General features: G+C 69.1%; 2 protein-coding genes and 14 non-coding genes across 16 annotated transcripts; 8 read left to right on the top strand and 8 right to left on the bottom strand.

The window, feature by feature from the left end:
* Positions 1-1,104: 1,104 nt before the first annotated feature.
* On the bottom strand, positions 1,105-1,175 carry Trnag-gcc (transfer RNA glycine (anticodon GCC)). Its single transcript has one exon. It is a non-coding gene; the product is annotated as a tRNA-Gly (tRNA).
* Positions 1,176-2,051: 876 nt separating this feature from the next.
* Positions 2,052-2,134, bottom strand: Trnal-cag (transfer RNA leucine (anticodon CAG)). Its single transcript has one exon. It is a non-coding gene; the product is annotated as a tRNA-Leu (tRNA).
* Positions 2,135-2,693: 559 nt separating this feature from the next.
* Trnad-guc (transfer RNA aspartic acid (anticodon GUC)) lies at positions 2,694-2,765 on the top strand. The gene has a single exon. It is a non-coding gene; the product is annotated as a tRNA-Asp (tRNA).
* Positions 2,766-3,159: 394 nt separating this feature from the next.
* Trnag-ucc (transfer RNA glycine (anticodon UCC)) lies at positions 3,160-3,231 on the top strand. Its single transcript has one exon. It is a non-coding gene; the product is annotated as a tRNA-Gly (tRNA).
* A 313-nt stretch (positions 3,232-3,544) lies between these two features.
* Positions 3,545-3,616, top strand: Trnae-cuc (transfer RNA glutamic acid (anticodon CUC)). The gene has a single exon. It is a non-coding gene; the product is annotated as a tRNA-Glu (tRNA).
* A 679-nt stretch (positions 3,617-4,295) lies between these two features.
* Positions 4,296-6,209, bottom strand: LOC124985467 (uncharacterized). Its single transcript, XM_047554240.1, has 5 exons — positions 5,945-6,209; positions 5,420-5,581; positions 4,872-4,984; positions 4,642-4,741; positions 4,296-4,477 (listed from the first exon to the last, which is right to left on the bottom strand). The coding sequence occupies exons 1-5, from the start codon at positions 6,207-6,209 to the stop codon at positions 4,347-4,349; spliced, it is 771 nt and encodes a 256-aa protein (XP_047410196.1). The 3' UTR covers positions 4,296-4,346.
* Positions 5,859-5,929, bottom strand: Trnag-gcc (transfer RNA glycine (anticodon GCC)). The gene has a single exon. It is a non-coding gene; the product is annotated as a tRNA-Gly (tRNA).
* A 596-nt stretch (positions 6,210-6,805) lies between the features above and the next one.
* Positions 6,806-6,888, bottom strand: Trnal-cag (transfer RNA leucine (anticodon CAG)). The gene has a single exon. It is a non-coding gene; the product is annotated as a tRNA-Leu (tRNA).
* A 571-nt stretch (positions 6,889-7,459) lies between these two features.
* Positions 7,460-7,531, top strand: Trnad-guc (transfer RNA aspartic acid (anticodon GUC)). The gene has a single exon. It is a non-coding gene; the product is annotated as a tRNA-Asp (tRNA).
* Positions 7,532-7,925: 394 nt separating this feature from the next.
* On the top strand, positions 7,926-7,997 carry Trnag-ucc (transfer RNA glycine (anticodon UCC)). Its single transcript has one exon. It is a non-coding gene; the product is annotated as a tRNA-Gly (tRNA).
* Positions 7,998-8,310: 313 nt separating this feature from the next.
* Trnae-cuc (transfer RNA glutamic acid (anticodon CUC)) lies at positions 8,311-8,382 on the top strand. The gene has a single exon. It is a non-coding gene; the product is annotated as a tRNA-Glu (tRNA).
* A 681-nt stretch (positions 8,383-9,063) lies between these two features.
* Positions 9,064-11,398, bottom strand: LOC124976335 (uncharacterized). The gene is made up of 5 exons (XM_047539269.1): positions 10,713-11,398; positions 10,188-10,349; positions 9,640-9,752; positions 9,410-9,509; positions 9,064-9,245 (listed from the first exon to the last, which is right to left on the bottom strand). Exons 1-5 carry the CDS (start codon positions 10,975-10,977, stop codon positions 9,115-9,117), a joined length of 771 nt encoding a protein of 256 aa, XP_047395225.1. The 5' UTR covers positions 10,978-11,398; the 3' UTR covers positions 9,064-9,114.
* Trnag-gcc (transfer RNA glycine (anticodon GCC)) lies at positions 10,627-10,697 on the bottom strand. The gene has a single exon. It is a non-coding gene; the product is annotated as a tRNA-Gly (tRNA).
* A 175-nt stretch (positions 11,399-11,573) lies between the features above and the next one.
* Trnal-cag (transfer RNA leucine (anticodon CAG)) lies at positions 11,574-11,656 on the bottom strand. Its single transcript has one exon. It is a non-coding gene; the product is annotated as a tRNA-Leu (tRNA).
* Positions 11,657-12,227: 571 nt separating this feature from the next.
* Positions 12,228-12,299, top strand: Trnad-guc (transfer RNA aspartic acid (anticodon GUC)). Its single transcript has one exon. It is a non-coding gene; the product is annotated as a tRNA-Asp (tRNA).
* A 394-nt stretch (positions 12,300-12,693) lies between these two features.
* Positions 12,694-12,765, top strand: Trnag-ucc (transfer RNA glycine (anticodon UCC)). The gene has a single exon. It is a non-coding gene; the product is annotated as a tRNA-Gly (tRNA).
* Positions 12,766-12,977: the final 212 nt, after the last annotated feature.

The raw sequence follows: 12,977 nt of genomic DNA, 5'->3' as shown, positions 1-12,977 counted from the left end.
GGTTGGCGGGTTAAATCTGGGCAAAGCGCTGACTCGCTGCAAAGGGTAGGGAGTGCCTCCTGAGGCTCAGGTAGGATTTGGGCGGGCAGCCGGCGGGTGCGGGTTTGGGTGGCATACAGAGGTGACAATCGGCCAGGCGCCTGTGCGTTCGGTGTGGCGGGCCGTCGTGGCGGGATGGAGGAACCGGATGGACGGCAGGACCGGGCATTCGAGAGCGGTGAGCACAGGGCCTGTGAGGCAGAGGGGAGAGCAAAAGGAGGACTGGTGGATGCCAGGTTGCCGCGAATCGTATTGTGCGCGGTCCCGGCGGGATCTCCCCAGGTCGAGATAGGAGCGCGGCGTGCCTCCAGGGAGGCGCTGAGACTGAGGAGTTGGTGCCCGAGTGAGGGTGTAGCGTGTCTGGGGCAGGCGTGAAGAGCGGGCAGGGAAGGCCCGCGGACCGGAGTCCCCCGGTGCTTGGCATCCAGATGAAAAGCGGCTCAACGCACAGGGGGGCGACCCGCGGTCCACGAGCAGAGTGATTTCAGACCCAGCGACGTCTGTGCATGTGTGGGTGGGGAGCGGTGGGAGCTGTGGCGCCGATGACGGCGTTGGGGTGGGAGGCGGCGGCTGCGGAATGAGGGTAGGATGAGGAGCGTGATTTTGGAAGCCCCACGGCATGATACCACTGGGAGTCATTTGGAGTCCTTCCTGCGCCCCACGGCAGCCGTGGGCCGGTAGGAGGCCACTCGTGGGAGAGGTGAGTTCTGGTCCGACGGTCCGGCGTTTGGTGTGCGGTCGAGGTACCTGGCGGCCTCCATGGACGCGAAATGCGTGTGGGAAGGCAACTGGAGAGTGAAGGGACAAGACGGCTGGTGTCAGGCACAAGGGTGGGGGAAGGGGAGAAGCACAGGGACTCTGGGGCCCTGCTTCCCCGACAGGGGGTGGAAGGGGCAGAGGTGAGTGTCTCGGGGTCGCTGCGTTGAGGGAGGGGGCGAGTGGGGCCAGGTGCCGAGCTGTCAGCGCGCAGGCTGTGGGGGGTCGGGAAGCAGAGGCGCAGGGCACACGTGGAGGCAGCCGTGGAACCCAAGGATGGGGCTTCGGGACCAAAAGGGGACCGAGTGTTGCATGGGCCGGGAATCGAACCCGGGCCTCCCGCGTGGCAGGCGAGAATTCTACCACTGAACCACCCATGCACCCATGGCGCGCACCTCCGTGCAACCTCGTGACAGTGGCCACCGCCTTCCGTGAGTTGCTGCTTGGTGGGACCGTGAAGGAGGCTGCGGGGATGGATGGTGGGCCCTGGGCGTCCTGCAGCCGGCGGGGGCGTGCGCGTGTGTGCACACCGCGGGTGGAGGTCGATGCGGTATCCCCAGGCCCCGGCACGTTCTGTGCCGGCCCAGGCTCACCAGACCGCCATGCCCGCTGTCGCCCGAGGAAGCCAGGAGCCGGTCCAAATTTTGCCCTGACGGGCATTTCGGTCAGGGCAGGTGACCCGTGGCTGGGTGGCTGCCTTCTTGTCCACCCGCACCCTCCAGTCGCCAAACTCCTGGCCGCCCGCGCCTCTCGCCGGGGTGCAGCGGGGGACAGGTGCCGGCGCCCCAGCCAGCCAGCACGGACGTGGTGGGCCGGCCCCGAGAAAGCCGCCGCCCGCGGGAGGTTGGTGGCGGCGCCCGGGTGGGAACGCCAACCGGCTCGAGGGCGAACGCCCGGCCACTCACCAGGGTGGGTAATCAATCGTCCGTCCGTGGGGCCGAGCTGTCTTACCAGGCCCCGAGGCGGGATCCCGCGGGGCGTGGCCAGCGGGGGACTCGCCCGCTGTGTGGTGGAGCGGTTGGCAGGTGTGGTTGGTCAAAGGCCCTCAAGTGAAGGAGCGTGGCGCCCACAGTCTGGCCGGATGGGAACGGGGTCCTCCGCAGGGCTTAGAGAGAAGGCGACGCGCGTCGGGGAGATTGGGGGGAGGGGGTGTGGGCCAAGGGGCCGTGCCGGGAAGAGAGCGGCTGTGGTGGGCGCTGGCGGGAGCCCGGCCGGGAAGCCTGGTTGTGTGTGTGGGGGGGGCCAAAAGGTGGGCTTGTCAGGAGTGGGATTCGAACCCACGCCTCCAGGGGAGACTGCGACCTGAACGCAGCGCCTTAGACCGCTCGGCCATCCTGACGGCGGGCCTGGGCGCGTCGCGGCTCGCCAGGCTGGGAGCCGGGGTCGCTCGCTGGCCCCGTGGTGCGCCGAGCCCTGGCGGTGTGGGAGCGCCAGCGACGGGCCAGGCGGGCCGGGAGGAAGCCAGGTCGGCGCAGCGGGGCGCCTGCGCCCGCCGGGAACGCACCCGCGGACGCGTCCCCAACCGAGACCGGCTGAGTCCCACACGCCCTGTGCTGGCAGGAGCGCGCCCGGCGCGCGGTCCTCCTGCTCCTGCTCCTGCCCGCGCCGTGCTGGCTAGCCCGCTCCCCTACCCGGTGCGCGGCTCCCTACCCCGACTGCCAGATGCCGGTGCGGTGGGCGACCGGCAGGGCGCACAGGGTCGATTTCGGTGCGTGGCTGTGGACCGAACCAGGGCCGGGGCCGGTGCCGGGCACGGTCCCAGGGCCAGTTGGTGTGGGCTGGTTGAGGGTGCCTTCGTGGCCTCTGGCGGGGGAGTGGGGCCGGGAAGGGGCGGCCGGGGCAGAGGGTCGGTCTAGACGTGGGAGAGGGGACGGGCGCCGCGACGGCGGGCGCCGCCGTCCTCGTTAGTATAGTGGTGAGTATCCCCGCCTGTCACGCGGGAGACCGGGGTTCGATTCCCCGACGGGGAGGCAGCCGCCCTCTTTTTTGGCAGTCGCCCATGTGCCCAGGCCTCTACCTATGCGTGGCCTGCTTGGCCCTCGGCGGTCCCGCTCTCCCGCTGGGCGCAGGATGCCCCTTCGTGCCTGGCGCGCCCACCTCGCGGTCCCCCGTCCCCCACCACCCTGTCCCCTTCCCAAGCCGCCCTGCCTTCTTCCTCGCCCGGAGCTCTGTGGCCACAGACGGAGCGCCCGGCCCCGAGTGGGTGTGGAAAAGGGCTCCCTGCCACTTGCGTAAGCTGGGCCGGCGGAGGCGAGCGGCCCCGCCATGTGCGTCGCGGCAGGGCCTGGTCGGGAGACCGCGGCGGCGCCCACGGTGCCCTGCTCGGCAGCCGGGCCCGGCTGGAGCGGCTGTCTTGGCCGGGCGGCGTTGGTGGTATAGTGGTGAGCATAGCTGCCTTCCAAGCAGTTGACCCGGGTTCGATTCCCGGCCAACGCAGCGAGTCGACCTTTTGACGAGGCCCCGGGGGCTCGTTGGGTGCCGGGGAATGCGTGCTGGCCTCCTTCTGCTGGGTGGACGCGGGAAGGAGTCCAGTCGAGGCGAGCCGGGCGTTGCATCGTTTTGAGGGCGCCGCCAGCACCCGGGGCCGTTGCCAGCCACGGGCGGCCCGCGGCAGCTGTGGCAGCCGGCCGCACCTGGATCCCGGCGTGAGGGCAAACGGACCGCCCTGGGGTGCGGAGGCAGCGCCCAGCACCTGGGACCCAGGCGTCTGGCCCCAGATGGCGCAGGCGCCGGCCAGCCAACCCCACGCTCCCTGGTGGTCTAGTGGTTAGGATTCGGCGCTCTCACCGCCGCGGCCCGGGTTCGATTCCCGGTCAGGGAAGCCTTTCTTCTTCCTCTCTGGCGCCTTCACGTCACACCTCTCTCCCCTTTTGGACAACTGCTTCTTGTGCTCGCTCGCTCACTTCCCCCGTGCCTTGAAGACAGGCCCCTGCGGATCCTCGCCTGCACTCTCCACGTCCAGCCTAACGAACCCTGGCCACTCTAGCTCTCCAACCACTTACTCCTTTTCAGTTTCTGCCCCCCTCCTTGCCCGTCACTCACTTACCACAGCCTCTCCAGGCCCAACCCCTTGCTCCCGTCAGAAGTCACAGCAGCACCAGCACCAGCACCAGCACCACCACCATCACTGCGCGCGCGCGCGCCCGCGCCCACACACACGCATGCACGCCACTCGCCGACTGCCCCCACCGAGGGGAAACTTTGAACTCACCACCGGTGACTTTATTTGCACAAGAAACCACGTGGCCTTCACCTGCTTCTCCTGTTCTCAGTGAGCCTGGCATCACCTTCTCTCGAGCGCATCTCTTAGCGGACTCCGGGTGTGCATTTCACCACCGGAACGCTGTACCCGGCCTCAAGAGTGCAAGGCACAACGGAGAACGCCCCTCCACCAGCCCCTAGGTTGGACTTTGGCTAGTTTCCCCTTCCCACCCGACCTCACGTCCATCCGCCCAGCTCTTCAGGCCTCTCTGCCCAGAACCGCATCCGACGTGTTGGCAGCCTCCGCCCAAAGCCACGGAGCAGAGAGTTCAGACAGTCCAGTCAGTCTTCTAGCGGCTGGAACTTCTCTCGGCTTCCAAGCGGACGCCCAGGCTTTGGCAGCAACCTGCCACTGACCCCACTTCTCTCGACCACCGGACCGCTGCCGGAAATCCGCCCCTGACGGCACACGTGGGCTTGCCTTCATGGAACGATTGGGGAGGAGTGAGAGAGACGGGGGTGGGGGGGGGGGGGGAGAGAGAGAGAGAGAGACTGTGTTTGGGGACATGGGTGGGGTGGAGAGGTCACGTGGAGGCTTCCTTGCCCTAGGGTCACGCGTGAGCCACAGTGACGGCTAAAACTGACCGTTCTCACCGGCGGTGTTCGGGCAAAGTCCGCGACACCGAAAAAGGAGACGACTGAGAACGGAGGGTCTGCGGCCAGTACCAGGCGCTTGTGTCGTTGCCTGCACGGGGTGGGGTTGGCGGGTTAAATCTGGGCAAAGCGCTGACTCGCTGCAAAGGGTAGGGAGTGCCTCCTGAGGCTCAGGTAGGATTTGGGCGGGCAGCCGGCGGGTGCGGGTTTGGGTGGCATACAGAGGTGACAATCGGCCAGGCGCCTGTGCGTTCGGTGTGGCGGGCCGTCGTGGCGGGATGGAGGAACCGGATGGACGGCAGGACCGGGCATTCGAGAGCGGTGAGCACAGGGCCTGTGAGGCAGAGGGGAGAGCAAAAGGAGGACTGGTGGATGCCAGGTTGCCGCGAATCGTATTGTGCGCGGTCCCGGCGGGATCTCCCCAGGTCGAGATAGGAGCGCGGCGTGCCTCCAGGGAGGCGCTGAGACTGAGGAGTTGGTGCCCGAGTGAGGGTGTAGCGTGTCTGGGGCAGGCGTGAAGAGCGGGCAGGGAAGGCCCGCGGACCGGAGTCCCCCGGTGCTTGGCATCCAGATGAAAAGCGGCTCAACGCACAGGGGGGCGACCCGCGGTCCACGAGCAGAGTGATTTCAGACCCAGCGACGTCTGTGCATGTGTGGGTGGGGAGCGGTGGGAGCTGTGGCGCCGATGACGGCGTTGGGGTGGGAGGCGGCGGCTGCGGAATGAGGGTAGGATGAGGAGCGTGATTTTGGAAGCCCCACGGCATGATACCACTGGGAGTCATTTGGAGTCCTTCCTGCGCCCCACGGCAGCCGTGGGCCGGTAGGAGGCCACTCGTGGGAGAGGTGAGTTCTGGTCCGACGGTCCGGCGTTTGGTGTGCGGTCGAGGTACCTGGCGGCCTCCATGGACGCGAAATGCGTGTGGGAAGGCAACTGGAGAGTGAAGGGACAAGACGGCTGGTGTCAGGCACAAGGGTGGGGGAAGGGGAGAAGCACAGGGACTCTGGGGCCCTGCTTCCCCGACAGGGGGTGGAAGGGGCAGAGGTGAGTGTCTCGGGGTCGCTGCGTTGAGGGAGGGGGCGAGTGGGGCCAGGTGCCGAGCTGTCAGCGCGCAGGCTGTGGGGGGTCGGGAAGCAGAGGCGCAGGGCACACGTGGAGGCAGCCGTGGAACCCAAGGATGGGGCTTCGGGACCAAAAGGGGACCGAGTGTTGCATGGGCCGGGAATCGAACCCGGGCCTCCCGCGTGGCAGGCGAGAATTCTACCACTGAACCACCCATGCACCCATGGCGCGCACCTCCGTGCAACCTCGTGACAGTGGCCACCGCCTTCCGTGAGTTGCTGCTTGGTGGGACCGTGAAGGAGGCTGCGGGGATGGATGGTGGGCCCTGGGCGTCCTGCAGCCGGCGGGGGCGTGCGCGTGTGTGCACACCGCGGGTGGAGGTCGATGCGGTATCCCCAGGCCCCGGCACGTTCTGTGCCGGCCCAGGCTCACCAGACCGCCATGCCCGCTGTCGCCCGAGGAAGCCAGGAGCCGGTCCAAATTTTGCCCTGACGGGCATTTCGGTCAGGGCAGGTGACCTGTGGCTGGGTGGCTGCCTTCTTGTCCACCCGCACCCTCCAGTCGCCAAACTCCTGGCCGCCCGCGCCTCTCGCCGGGGTGCAGCGGGGGACAGGTGCCGGCGCCCCAGCCAGCCAGCACGGACGTGGTGGGCCGGCCCCGAGAAAGCCGCCGCCCGCGGGAGGTTGGTGGCGGCGCCCGGGTGGGAACGCCAACCGGCTCGAGGGCGAACGCCCGGCCACTCACCAGGGTGGGTAATCAATCGTCCGTCCGTGGGGCCGAGCTGTCTTACCAGGCCCCGAGGCGGGATCCCGCGGGGCGTGGCCAGCGGGGGACTCGCCCGCTGTGTGGTGGAGCGGTTGGCAGGTGTGGTTGGTCAAAGGCCCTCAAGTGAAGGAGCGTGGCGCCCACAGTCTGGCCGGATGGGAACGGGGTCCTCCGCAGGGCTTAGAGAGAAGGCGACGCGCGTCGGGGAGATTGGGGGGAGGGGGTGTGGGCCAAGGGGCCGTGCCGGGAAGAGAGCGGCTGTGGTGGGCGCTGGCGGGAGCCCGGCCGGGAAGCCTGGTTGTGTGTGTGGGGGGGGCCAAAAGGTGGGCTTGTCAGGAGTGGGATTCGAACCCACGCCTCCAGGGGAGACTGCGACCTGAACGCAGCGCCTTAGACCGCTCGGCCATCCTGACGGCGGGCCTGGGCGCGTCGCGGCTCGCCAGGCTGGGAGCCGGGGTCGCTCGCTGGCCCCGTGGTGCGCCGAGCCCTGGCGGTGTGGGAGCGCCAGCGACGGGCCAGGCGGGCCGGGAGGAAGCCAGGTCGGCGCAGCGGGGCGCCTGCGCCCGCCGGGAACGCACCCGCGGACGCGTCCCCAACCGAGACCGGCTGAGTCCCACACGCCCTGTGCTGGCAGGAGCGCGCCCGGCGCGCGGTCCTCCTGCTCCTGCTCCTGCCCGCGCCGTGCTGGCTAGCCCGCTCCCCTACCCGGTGCGCGGCTCCCTACCCCGACTGCCAGATGCCGGTGCGGTGGGCGACCGGCAGGGCGCACAGGGTCGATTTCGGTGCGTGGCTGTGGACCGAACCAGGGCCGGGGCCGGGGCCGGGGCCGGTGCCGGGCACGGTCCCAGGGCCAGTTGGTGTGGGCTGGTTGAGGGTGCCTTCGTGGCCTCTGGCGGGGGAGTGGGGCCGGGAAGGGGCGGCCGGGGCAGAGGGTCGGTCTAGACGTGGGAGAGGGGACGGGCGCCGCGACGGCGGGCGCCGCCGTCCTCGTTAGTATAGTGGTGAGTATCCCCGCCTGTCACGCGGGAGACCGGGGTTCGATTCCCCGACGGGGAGGCAGCCGCCCTCTTTTTTGGCAGTCGCCCATGTGCCCAGGCCTCTACCTATGCGTGGCCTGCTTGGCCCTCGGCGGTCCCGCTCTCCCGCTGGGCGCAGGATGCCCCTTCGTGCCTGGCGCGCCCACCTCGCGGTCCCCCGTCCCCCACCACCCTGTCCCCTCCCCAAGCCGCCCTGCCTTCTTCCTCGCCCGGAGCTCTGTGGCCACAGACGGAGCGCCCGGCCCCGAGTGGGTGTGGAAAAGGGCTCCCTGCCACTTGCGTAAGCTGGGCCGGCGGAGGCGAGCGGCCCCGCCATGTGCGTCGCGGCAGGGCCTGGTCGGGAGACCGCGGCGGCGCCCACGGTGCCCTGCTCGGCAGCCGGGCCCGGCTGGAGCGGCTGTCTTGGCCGGGCGGCGTTGGTGGTATAGTGGTGAGCATAGCTGCCTTCCAAGCAGTTGACCCGGGTTCGATTCCCGGCCAACGCAGCGAGTCGACCTTTTGACGAGGCCCCGGGGGCTCGTTGGGTGCCGGGGAATGCGTGCTGGCCTCCTTCTGCTGGGTGGACGCGGGAAGGAGTCCAATCGAGGCGAGCCGGGCGTTGCATCGTTTTGAGGGCGCCGCCAGCACCCGGGGCCGTTGCCAGCCACGGGCGGCCCGCGGCAGCTGTGGCAGCCGGCCGCACCTGGATCCCGGCGTGAGGGCAAACGGACCGCCCTGGGGTGCGGAGGCAGCGCCCAGCACCTGGGACCCAGGCGTCTGGCCCCAGATGGCGCAGGCGCCGGCCAGCCAACCCCACGCTCCCTGGTGGTCTAGTGGTTAGGATTCGGCGCTCTCACCGCCGCGGCCCGGGTTCGATTCCCGGTCAGGGAAGCCTTTCTTCTTCCTCTCTGGCGCCTTCACGTCACACCTCTCTCCCCTTTTGGACAACTGCTTCTTGTGCTCGCTCGCTCACTTCCCCCGTGCCTTGAAGACAGGCCCCTGCGGATCCTCGCCTGCACTCTCCACGTCCAGCCTAACGAACCCTGGCCACTCTAGCTCTCCAACCACTTACTCCTTTTCAGTTTCTGCCCCCCTCCTTGCCCGTCACTCACTTACCACAGCCTCTCCAGGCCCAACCCCTTGCTCCCGTCAGAAGTCACAGCAGCACCAGCACCAGCACCAGCACCACCACCATCACTGCGCGCGCGCGCGCGCCCGCGCCCACACACACGCATGCACGCCACTCGCCGACTGCCCCCACCGAGGGGAAACTTTGAACTCACCACCGGTGACTTTATTTGCACAAGAAACCACGTGGCCTTCACCTGCTTCTCCTGTTCTCAGTGAGCCTGGCATCACCTTCTCTCGAGCGCATCTCTTAGCGGACTCCGGGTGTGCATTTCACCACCGGAACGCTGTACCCGGCCTCAAGAGTGCAAGGCACAACGGAGAACGCCCCTCCACCAGCCCCTAGGTTGGACTTTGGCTAGTTTCCCCTTCCCACCCGACCTCACGTCCATCCGCCCAGCTCTTCAGGCCTCTCTGCCCAGAACCGCATCCGACGTGTTGGCAGCCTCCGCCCAAAGCCACGGAGCAGAGAGTTCAGACAGTCCAGTCAGTCTTCTAGCGGCTGGAACTTCTCTCGGCTTCCAAGCGGACGCCCAGGCTTTGGCAGCAACCTGCCACTGACCCCACTTCTCTCGACCACCGGACCGCTGCCGGAAATCCGCCCCTGACGGCACACGTGGGCTTGCCTTCATGGAACGATTGGGGAGGAGTGAGAGAGACGGGGGTGGGGGGGGGGGGGGAGAGAGAGAGAGAGAGACTGTGTTTGGGGACATGGGTGGGGTGGAGAGGTCACGTGGAGGCTTCCTTGCCCTAGGGTCACGCGTGAGCCACAGTGACGGCTAAAACTGACCGTTCTCACCGGCGGTGTTCGGGCAAAGTCCGCGACACCGAAAAAGGAGACGACTGAGAACGGAGGGTCTGCGGCCAGTACCAGGCGCTTGTGTCGTTGCCTGCACGGGGTGGGGTTGGCGGGTTAAATCTGGGCAAAGCGCTGACTCGCTGCAAAGGGTAGGGAGTGCCTCCTGAGGCTCAGGTAGGATTTGGGCGGGCAGCCGGCGGGTGCGGGTTTGGGTGGCATACAGAGGTGACAATCGGCCAGGCGCCTGTGCGTTCGGTGTGGCGGGCCGTCGTGGCGGGATGGAGGAACCGGATGGACGGCAGGACCGGGCATTCGAGAGCGGTGAGCACAGGGCCTGTGAGGCAGAGGGGAGAGCAAAAGGAGGACTGGTGGATGCCAGGTTGCCGCGAATCGTATTGTGCGCGGTCCCGGCGGGATCTCCCCAGGTCGAGATAGGAGCGCGGCGTGCCTCCAGGGAGGCGCTGAGACTGAGGAGTTGGTGCCCGAGTGAGGGTGTAGCGTGTCTGGGGCAGGCGTGAAGAGCGGGCAGGGAAGGCCCGCGGACCGGAGTCCCCCGGTGCTTGGCATCCAGATGAAAAGCGGCTCAACGCACAGGGGGGCGACCCGCGGTCCACGAGCAGAGTGATTTCAGACCCAGCGACGTCTGTGCATGTGTGGGTGGGGAGCGGTGGGAGCTGTGGCGCCGATGACGGCGTTGGGGTGGGAGGCGGCGGCTGCGGAATGAGGGTAGGATGAGGAGCGTGATTTTGGAAGCCCCACGGCATGATACCACTGGGAGTCATTTGGAGTCCTTCCTGCGCCCCACGGCAGCCGTGGGCCGGTAGGAGGCCACTCGTGGGAGAGGTGAGTTCTGGTCCGACGGTCCGGCGTTTGGTGTGCGGTCGAGGTACCTGGCGGCCTCCATGGACGCGAAATGCGTGTGGGAAGGCAACTGGAGAGTGAAGGGACAAGACGGCTGGTGTCAGGCACAAGGGTGGGGGAAGGGGAGAAGCACAGGGACTCTGGGGCCCTGCTTCCCCGACAGGGGGTGGAAGGGGCAGAGGTGAGTGTCTCGGGGTCGCTGCGTTGAGGGAGGGGGCGAGTGGGGCCAGGTGCCGAGCTGTCAGCGCGCAGGCTGTGGGGGGTCGGGAAGCAGAGGCGCAGGGCACACGTGGAGGCAGCCGTGGAACCCAAGGATGGGGCTTCGGGACCAAAAGGGGACCGAGTGTTGCATGGGCCGGGAATCGAACCCGGGCCTCCCGCGTGGCAGGCGAGAATTCTACCACTGAACCACCCATGCACCCATGGCGCGCACCTCCGTGCAACCTCGTGACAGTGGCCACCGCCTTCCGTGAGTTGCTGCTTGGTGGGACCGTGAAGGAGGCTGCGGGGATGGATGGTGGGCCCTGGGCGTCCTGCAGCCGGCGGGGGCGTGCGCGTGTGTGCACACCGCGGGTGGAGGTCGATGCGGTATCCCCAGGCCCCGGCACGTTCTGTGCCGGCCCAGGCTCACCAGACCGCCATGCCCGCTGTCGCCCGAGGAAGCCAGGAGCCGGTCCAAATTTTGCCCTGACGGGCATTTCGGTCAGGGCAGGTGACCCGTGGCTGGGTGGCTGCCTTCTTGTCCACCCGCACCCTCCAGTCGCCAAACTCCTGGCCGCCCGCGCCTCTCGCCGGGGTGCAGCGGGGGACAGGTGCCGGCGCCCCAGCCAGCCAGCACGGACGTGGTGGGCCGGCCCCGAGAAAGCCGCCGCCCGCGGGAGGTTGGTGGCGGCGCCCGGGTGGGAACGCCAACCGGCTCGAGGGCGAACGCCCGGCCACTCACCAGGGTGGGTAATCAATCGTCCGTCCGTGGGGCCGAGCTGTCTTACCAGGCCCCGAGGCGGGATCCCGCGGGGCGTGGCCAGCGGGGGACTCGCCCGCTGTGTGGTGGAGCGGTTGGCAGGTGTGGTTGGTCAAAGGCCCTCAAGTGAAGGAGCGTGGCGCCCACAGTCTGGCCGGATGGGAACGGGGTCCTCCGCAGGGCTTAGAGAGAAGGCGACGCGCGTCGGGGAGATTGGGGGGAGGGGGTGTGGGCCAAGGGGCCGTGCCGGGAAGAGAGCGGCTGTGGTGGGCGCTGGCGGGAGCCCGGCCGGGAAGCCTGGTTGTGTGTGTGGGGGGGGCCAAAAGGTGGGCTTGTCAGGAGTGGGATTCGAACCCACGCCTCCAGGGGAGACTGCGACCTGAACGCAGCGCCTTAGACCGCTCGGCCATCCTGACGGCGGGCCTGGGCGCGTCGCGGCTCGCCAGGCTGGGAGCCGGGGTCGCTCGCTGGCCCCGTGGTGCGCCGAGCCCTGGCGGTGTGGGAGCGCCAGCGACGGGCCAGGCGGGCCGGGAGGAAGCCAGGTCGGCGCAGCGGGGCGCCTGCGCCCGCCGGGAACGCACCCGCGGACGCGTCCCCAACCGAGACCGGCTGAGTCCCACACGCCCTGTGCTGGCAGGAGCGCGCCCGGCGCGCGGTCCTCCTGCTCCTGCTCCTGCCCGCGCCGTGCTGGCTAGCCCGCTCCCCTACCCGGTGCGCGGCTCCCTACCCCGACTGCCAGATGCCGGTGCGGTGGGCGACCGGCAGGGCGCACAGGGTCGATTTCGGTGCGTGGCTGTGGACCGAACCAGGGCCGGGGCCGGGGCCGGGGCCGGTGCCGGGCACGGTCCCAGGGCCAGTTGGTGTGGGCTGGTTGAGGGTGCCTTCGTGGCCTCTGGCGGGGGAGTGGGGCCGGGAAGGGGCGGCCGGGGCAGAGGGTCGGTCTAGACGTGGGAGAGGGGACGGGCGCCGCGACGGCGGGCGCCGCCGTCCTCGTTAGTATAGTGGTGAGTATCCCCGCCTGTCACGCGGGAGACCGGGGTTCGATTCCCCGACGGGGAGGCAGCCGCCCTCTTTTTTGGCAGTCGCCCATGTGCCCAGGCCTCTACCTATGCGTGGCCTGCTTGGCCCTCGGCGGTCCCGCTCTCCCGCTGGGCGCAGGATGCCCCTTCGTGCCTGGCGCGCCCACCTCGCGGTCCCCCGTCCCCCACCACCCTGTCCCCTCCCCAAGCCGCCCTGCCTTCTTCCTCGCCCGGAGCTCTGTGGCCACAGACGGAGCGCCCGGCCCCGAGTGGGTGTGGAAAAGGGCTCCCTGCCACTTGCGTAAGCTGGGCCGGCGGAGGCGAGCGGCCCCGCCATGTGCGTCGCGGCAGGGCCTGGTCGGGAGACCGCGGCGGCGCCCACGGTGCCCTGCTCGGCAGCCGGGCCCGGCTGGAGCGGCTGTCTTGGCCGGGCGGCGTTGGTGGTATAGTGGTGAGCATAGCTGCCTTCCAAGCAGTTGACCCGGGTTCGATTCCCGGCCAACGCAGCGAGTCGACCTTTTGACGAGGCCCCGGGGGCTCGTTGGGTGCCGGGGAATGCGTGCTGGCCTCCTTCTGCTGGGTGGACGCGGGAAGGAGTCCAGTCGAGGCGAGCCGGGCGTTGCATCGTTTTGAGGGCGCCGCCAGCACCCGGGGCCGTTGCCAGCCACGGGCGGCCCGCGGCAGCTGTGGCAGCCGGCCGCACCTGGATCCCGGCGTG

This window comes from Sciurus carolinensis, chromosome 1 (genome assembly GCF_902686445.1).
Source record: "Sciurus carolinensis chromosome 1, mSciCar1.2, whole genome shotgun sequence".
Lineage (NCBI taxonomy): Eukaryota > Metazoa > Chordata > Mammalia > Rodentia > Sciuridae > Sciurus > Sciurus carolinensis.
Note: the sequence above shows the minus strand (reverse complement) of the source record. Positions and strands in the feature narration are given on the sequence as shown.